The sequence below is a fragment of the Eimeria tenella genome, genomic scaffold (assembly GCF_000499545.2).
Source record: "Eimeria tenella Houghton genomic scaffold, Eth_scaff515, whole genome shotgun sequence".
Taxonomy (NCBI): domain Eukaryota; phylum Apicomplexa; class Conoidasida; order Eucoccidiorida; family Eimeriidae; genus Eimeria; species Eimeria tenella.
Genome location: NW_013545654.1, coordinates 1 through 6932, shown reverse-complemented (window position 1 = coordinate 6932; position 6932 = coordinate 1). Strand labels below are relative to the sequence as shown.

The following is a 6932-nucleotide window of genomic DNA, read 5'->3' as shown; positions in this document are numbered from 1 at the left end:
GTTTAGGGTTTAGGGTTTAGGGTTTGGGGTTTGGGGTTCTGGGGGTGGGCTGCGGCGACGGCGGCGGCCCTGGCGCTGCGATTCCTGAAAGCTGTGTTTTTCGTGCAGAGCTAGCATGTGCCGAGGGTTTAGGGTTTAGGGTTTAGGGTTTGGGCGCAGGACATGGCGATGGAGCAGTACATTGACGAAGTGCTGAAGCGCGAAGGCCCCAGGGGTTTGATGCTGGCGGGGGCTGTGGCGCCTCCCACGGAGAACTTGCCCAAAACCCTAGACAAGCGTGTAGGGTTTAGGGTTTAGGGTTTAGGGTTTAGGCTTTAGGGTTTTTGCAGGTGATTCACCGGTTTCTGGGCGTGTGGGCCTTCGACCGCAGCCGCAGCAGCAGCATGTCCCCCATTACTGAGCATTTGGGGGTTCCGTGGTTTATTCGAAGTGCTGTCGAAACCCTAAACCCTAAAATAGAGTATTCTCTCGAAGACAAACACGGAGTTCCCGAGTTCGCCATCACCACCACCCTCACTGCAGGAGTCTCCAAGGCACGAGGGTTTAGGGTTTAGGGTTTAGGGTTTGGGGTTGGCGTTGGGGTTTAGGGTTTGGGGCTTGGGTTTGGGGTTGGGGTTTTGAGCTGCGAACTCGCGGCCCCGACGGAGGGTCTAGCGCGTGACACCTAGGGTTTAGGGTCTACGGTTCAGGGTTTAGGGTTTAGGGTTTAGGGTTTAGGGTTTAGGGTTTGCGTGCAGACGGTGCGGCTGAACCTGGGTGGCGCTGCAGTGGAGGCTGAAGACGAAGACGTGGGGGCCTGGAGCAGCAGCAGCAAACTGGAAGGAAATGTTTTGAAAACAATTCAAAGAAATGCAGCGCAGCAAGCCACTCTTTTCGAGACTCGCGAGATCAAACCCGACGGACACGTGAGCAGCAGCAGCAGCAGCAGCAGCAGCAGCAGCAGCAGCGGCAGCAGCGGGCGCGCAGGGGCGCTTCTGCTGCAGCCTGCGGCTGTTTGCTGCAGCAAAGTAGACTCAAGTGAAACGCATGCATGCACGCATGCATGCATCCATGCATGCAGCCAAATAAACCCCGCCGCTGCTGCTGCTGCTGCTGCTGCTGCTGCTGCTGCAGGGCATGGAGACTGACGCGCTGTGGTACCGCGTGACTTTGCGCAAAGAAGGTCTTCCTGGAGAAGTCTCTGCTGTCCGCGTCTTCAAAAGAATTTCCGGACCGCCCCCGGGACTCTGCGTGCGTCTGCATGCATGCATGCATGCATGCATGCGTGCATGCATGCATGCATGCGTGCACGCATGCATTGTTGTGCATGCGTTGTTGTGCATGCGGCTGGTAGTTGCGTTTCTTTTGCTGCACGTGCATGCATGTATGTATGCATGTGGCTATTAGTTGTTTATTTTGCTGCGCACGCATGCATGCATGCATGCATGCATGCATTGTTGTTTAGAGGGGCTGCTGGGGTGTCTGTGCAGAGCGGCTAGCTGCTGCTGCCTGCGTGCATGCATGCGTGCTTGTCTTGTGCATGCTGCTGCTGCTGCTGCTCATGCTGCTGCTGCTGCTGCTGCTGCTGCTGCTTCGCAGGATGGAGGCCCTGAAGCAGCAGCAGACTCGGAAGGCTCTGCCTCTACAGCTCCCTCGCCCGCGAAGCCGCTAGAGGGGGAGGAGGCGCAGCAGCAGCAGCAGCAGCAGCAGCAAGGGCAGCAGCAAACGGAGAAGAAACAGCAGCAACAAGAACAGCACCAAGATCGGCAGCAGCAGCAGGAGCAGCAGCAGCAGCAGCAGCAGGAAGAGGAGCAGAAGCCGGAGCAGCCGCTGCCGGCCTGGCACAGATTCAAATCCAGGGTTCGCATGAAATAAAGAACTTAATTTTTAGAAAATAATTTTAATATGTTTAAAGTTTAGTTAAAATATTTTAAGTTTATAAATTAAACCTTTTAAAATGCTTTTGTGAAAAAGGGGCCTTCAGCTGTCTGTACAGCGCATTACGTGCACTTTGCTGCCAGTTTCTGCGCGGCGAGTGATGACAGCAGCAGCAGCAGCAGCAGCAGCAGCAGCAGGCGTCCCTTTTACGTCCCCCGTTGCAGAGCTGCATGCATCTCTGCTGCTTCTGTTTCGGCCGCTGCTGGTGTTCCGCTGCTGCTGCTTCTGTGGCTGCTGCTGCTGCGATTCTGCTGCTGCTGCCCTGCTGCTGCTGCTGCTGCTGCTGCTGCGGGCAGGGCAAGGCGATAGGCGCGGAGGTGCAGTGGATTGTGGACCACCTGGAAGACAGCAGCTGCTTCCAACGCACCGGCGGGCGGGGCTTCGAAACTTTCAAAAGTGATCGCTACAGATTCAAAGTTGCTGCGCAGCAGCAAGTTGCTGCAGCAGAGCAGCCGCCGCTGCTGGGCGTGGGGCGCATCAACTTAGGCGCAGTCCCGCTGCAGCGCTGCATCGACTTCCTCTCCACTCCCGAAAACAAAATGAAATTCGACTCTTCTTCCAACAAAGGTCACTTCTAACGCAACTAAACATTTAATTTCTTCATTTCCGACGTTTTAATTCCACAAAACGAAAAAAAATGAACAAAAAAACCCAAATTTGCAAAACCCGCGAACGCTGATTTTTCAGGTGTCTGTACACCCCGCGGTGGCGCATGCGCTCTGTTGAATTTTTCGATTTTTTCCGTTCTTGTTTTTTTTCATTTTTTTTTAACTTTTTGTTTCTAAATGAGTTTATTTATTGTTTTATTTGTTTATTTGTTGTTTTTATTTCCTGATTTGCCGTGTTTATTCCTTTATTTCCCTTTTTGCGGCCTCAGTCTTCACCATTGCGAACGACGGAGACTTTTCCCTCGTCTACCAATCCTTCAAAGGCCAGTGGGGCTTTTCGGGAAGAGATTTTGTCATTGCCTGCTGGAGCGTAAAAGTAATTCAAGACGCTGCAGCTCCTGCTCCTGCTCCTGCTGCTGCTCCTGCTGCTGCTTTTGCTGCTGCTGCTGCTGCTGCTGCTGCTGCTGCTGCTGCTGAGGCTGTGCTGCAGCGTGCTGCTGTTTGCTGCAGGTGAGCGAAGACAGGACAATTTTGTGCTGCGAGTCTGTGGACTGGAAAGAGCCAATTGAAGGCCAAGTCCCCGACTTAGTCCGCGGCGTGCTGCAGCTGGCTGGCTATGACCTGCAGCGGCAGCAAAACGGAGATGTGCTGCTGAGCTTCTGCGTCCAGGTCGGGGCTTTTTGCTGCTGCTTGCTGCCTGCTGCAGCGGGCTCTGGTGCTGCTGCAGCGGGCTCTGCTGCTGCAGCGGGTTCTGGGCTGCTGCCTGCTGCAGCGGGCTCTGGGCTGCCGCCTGCTGCAGCGGGCTCTGTGCTGCTGCGCTGCCTAGTCTGCTGCGCTGCTGCGGCGGCAGATCGCCTGCTGTTGCAGCAGGCGCGCTGCAGCCGCTGCTGCAGTCGCTGCTGCTGCTGCTGCCGCTGCTAATGCTGCTACGATTCTTGCTGTGGCGCTGCCGCCACTGCGACTGCTGCTGCTGTTTGATTCGTGCTGCTACTGCACTTGCTGCTGCTGCTGCTGCAACCACTGCTGCTGCTGCTGCTGCTGCTGCAGGCTGACTTGAAGACGGCCGGTGTGCCGGAGTGGATAAACAGCAGAGTGAAGGCGGAGCAGCTAACAGTGGTGAAAAGCATAAAGAATTGCATTCAGAAATTATAAATAAAAAGAAAAAGGAATAAAATGAAACATAAAGAAATAAAATGAACTGCATGCGTTTCGCCTGCATGCAACCGCATGCAGCTGTGGCGGGCGCTGCGGTGTACAGACACTGCAGCCGCCAGCTCGCGCTGCTGCTGCTGGCTTTTACTGCAGCTTTCCTTGCCTTGTTTAGCTACATGCATGCAAAGATGCATGCATTCAAAGATGCATGCATTCAAAGCTGCATGCATGCAAAGCTGCATGCATGCAAAGATGCATGCATGCAAAGATGCATGCTGCATGCATGCAAAGGTGCATGCATGCAGTGCTGCATGCATGCAGCAGCAGCAGCAGCAGCTGCCAGGGGCTTTTTCCGTTGCGATTGGTGGGGAAGATGTGCTGCTTTATTCTAAAATAATAAATTGAAATTGAATTAGAAACAAATTGAAAATAAATGCCAACTGGAGGGAGCTGCCCTGCAGTTTGTCCTTTTGCTGCTGCTGCATGCAGCAGCAGCAAAAGGCAGCAGCTGGGGCGGCTTCTTCTTTTCAGGTGTACATACACCTGAAAGAGAGGCTTGCATGCAGTGGACACTTTGCAGCGCGGAACAGCAGCAGCAGCAGCAGCAGCAGCTGCTGCTGCTGCTGCTGCAGTTTTGTTTCGGTTCTTTTCGAGGCTTAAGTAGAGCGGACAATCGGCAGCTCCGAGGGCCTCTCGGGTGTACATACACCCCAAATTCAAAACGAATAACAACTCTTATTTCCCGTCTTTCTCGCACAGCAGCAGCAGCAGCTGCAGCAATTGTTGGGGCATTCGTTTGCATGCAAGTGTGCATGCATGCGGCCTCAGGGGTGTCTAGACAGTTAGGGCTTTTTCTGGGGTGTATGTACACCTGCTGCCGACTCGCGCAGCGTCAGCACACAGACGAGCGCATGCAAATGCATGCAAGCGCATGCAAGTGCATGCATGTTAATTTATTGGGGCTGTTTGAGCGGCTGGAAATCTTATTTATGGCTTTGTTTCGAAGTGGGGCGGACTAGCGCAGCCAAAGGCGCATGTTGTTGCACATTAGAGCCCTTAATGAGGATCAAATTGCTTTATTTTTCGTTTATATTTGTTTAATAATAAAAATATTTAATTATTTTCATTAAATAATGCTTTTTAAAAATTAATTCAACGAGTTTGCCGCAACTTGAAACTTGAAGGATCTCGGTCGGCTGCCGCCGCCCAGGGGTGACCCCAGCAGCAGCACACTTCGCCCACAACAATGCCCGCCTGAAGAGTTAAAATGAATAAAATAATAAAAAGTAATAAATAAATAAGGAACTAAATAAATAAAAGAAAATAAAACACTTTTAATCCAAAAAAGAGGCGAGATCTGAAGGGTTTTGCTCACTGCTCATCTGCTGCATGCACGCCTGGCCGGGGCCGCAGCAGTTTGTGGCTGCAGCAGCAGCTTTAAATATAAAATTAAAAGAATAAAATTCAATTTTTAAAATTAATTTTATTTTTATTTTATTTGAAATCCAAAAAACAGAAATTTATTCCAAAACCGCCAACTGAGTGACCCTGGGGGCCCCCCGGGTCACCGCGCCTTCCTTCCCTCCCGTGTGTAGGGTTTGAGAATCAGGGTTTAGGGTTTAGGGTTTAGGGTTTAGGGTTAAGGGTTTCAGTTTTCGTTTTGCATCTTCGACTTGTCCAGTAATGTGCGCAGATCTACTTCATGTTGGCTCGCGCGCCTGCCTACTTGAACGAAACCCTAAACCCTAAACCCTAAACCCTAAACCCTAAACCTGCCTTCATTGGCTGTGAACCAGAGCTACAGCAGAAGCAAGAAAAGCCCCAAATGAATGCATGCATGCATGCATGCGCCTTCTGCATGCGTTTAATAAAGAAGGAGAATGGAGGGGGGGGCTATAGAGCTTCTTTTTCACGTCAGCCATCCCCCTAAACCCTAAACCCTAAACCCTAAACCCTAAACACTAATCCTACCCCGTAGAGGGATCCATCGCTGAATTTAAGGGCGAAGGATCGGACGCTCACAGTGCCTAGACCATGGGCTCCCCTAAACCCTAAACCCTAAACCCTAAACCCCAAACGCTAAACCCTAAACTCTTTTGCAGAATCGACTTCTGCTTTCTACTGTAGGTGCGGCTCGTATCTGGGGTCCCTCCGGAGTCAGCGCGACTTCAGCTTTCTGGTGTGGAGACACTCCTGCTGCTGCTGCTGTTGCTGCTGCTGCTGTTGCTGCTGCTGCTGTTGCTGCTGCTGCTGCTGCTGCTGCTGCTGTTGCTGCTGCTGCTGCTGTTATACACGTTTTTGTGACAGCCGTTAGCTGCTTCACTGAGGCTTTCCTTTAATCTCAAACTGCAGCAGCAGCAATACACCCCATATGTCAGCTGCTGCTGCAGCACAGCAGCAAGCCCCTCTGCTCTTTTGCTGCAGCACAGCAGCAGATCTTGTCTCACCTCGTGCAGCAGCACAGCAGCAGATCCTGTCTCCCCTCGTGCTGCAGCACAGTACCAAATCTTGTCCTCTCTCGTCCTGCAGCACAGCAGCAAATGCTGTCTCCTATGCTGCTGCAGCACAGCAGCAAATCTTGTCTGCTTTTTGCTGCTGTGCAGCAGCAGGTCTTTTCACAGAAGTTCTGGAGAGCAGCCCTTTAAGTGCTGAGCCCCTGGAGTTGAACATTAACAGAGTCTCTCTCAACGTTTGTGGGCAGGGTTTAGGGTTTAGGGTTTAGGGTTTAGGGTTTAGGGTTTCAAGTTAAGGGTTTAGGGTTTAGGGTTTACGGGAGCCCTGTGGGGCACTCTCTGCTTCTTCCCAAGTCCTTACCACCAGTCTATTTTACTCGACCGTAAGGCTTCGTATCTCTGCTGCTGCTGCTGCTGCTGCTGCTGCTACTGCTGCTGCTGCTGCAGCTGCGCAGACCCTGGACGAGGTTAGCCGCGGGCTGCAGGTGCAGCTAATAGAACCTGCTGCTTCTTCAAAAGAAGCTGCTGCAGTTTTGGCAACAAAACATTTAAATTTAATTCCTTTGATTCATGAGCAGCAGAAGATAGCGGCAAAAGTGCTGCTGTGTCCCGCAGCAGCAGCAGCAAACCCGCCAGTAGCAGCGGATCAAGCCGCTGCTGACGCAAAGCAGCAGCAGCAGCGACAGCAGCAGCAGCAGCAGCAGCAGCAGCGGCACCGGCAGGAACAAGCTGCTGCTGCGGCGAAAGGGACACCCAAAGACCAGCCCAGCTCCCCAACTGCAGCGGGAGCAGCAGCAGCAGC

The 6932-nt window shown here is 52.5% G+C and overlaps 1 protein-coding gene across 1 annotated transcript; it reads left to right on the top strand.

Annotated features, from left to right (window-relative positions):
* Positions 1 to 162: 162 nt before the first annotated feature.
* On the top strand, positions 163 to 3677 carry ETH_00032500 (uncharacterized protein; the record flags this gene model as incomplete). The annotated part of the gene is made up of 9 exons (XM_013380330.1): positions 163 to 279; positions 330 to 533; positions 738 to 905; positions 1114 to 1230; positions 1579 to 1839; positions 2214 to 2484; positions 2795 to 2901; positions 3036 to 3194; positions 3573 to 3677. The coding sequence occupies 9 exons, from the start codon at positions 163 to 165 to the stop codon at positions 3675 to 3677; spliced, it is 1509 nt and encodes a 502-aa protein (XP_013235784.1).
* Positions 3678 to 6932: the final 3255 nt, after the last annotated feature.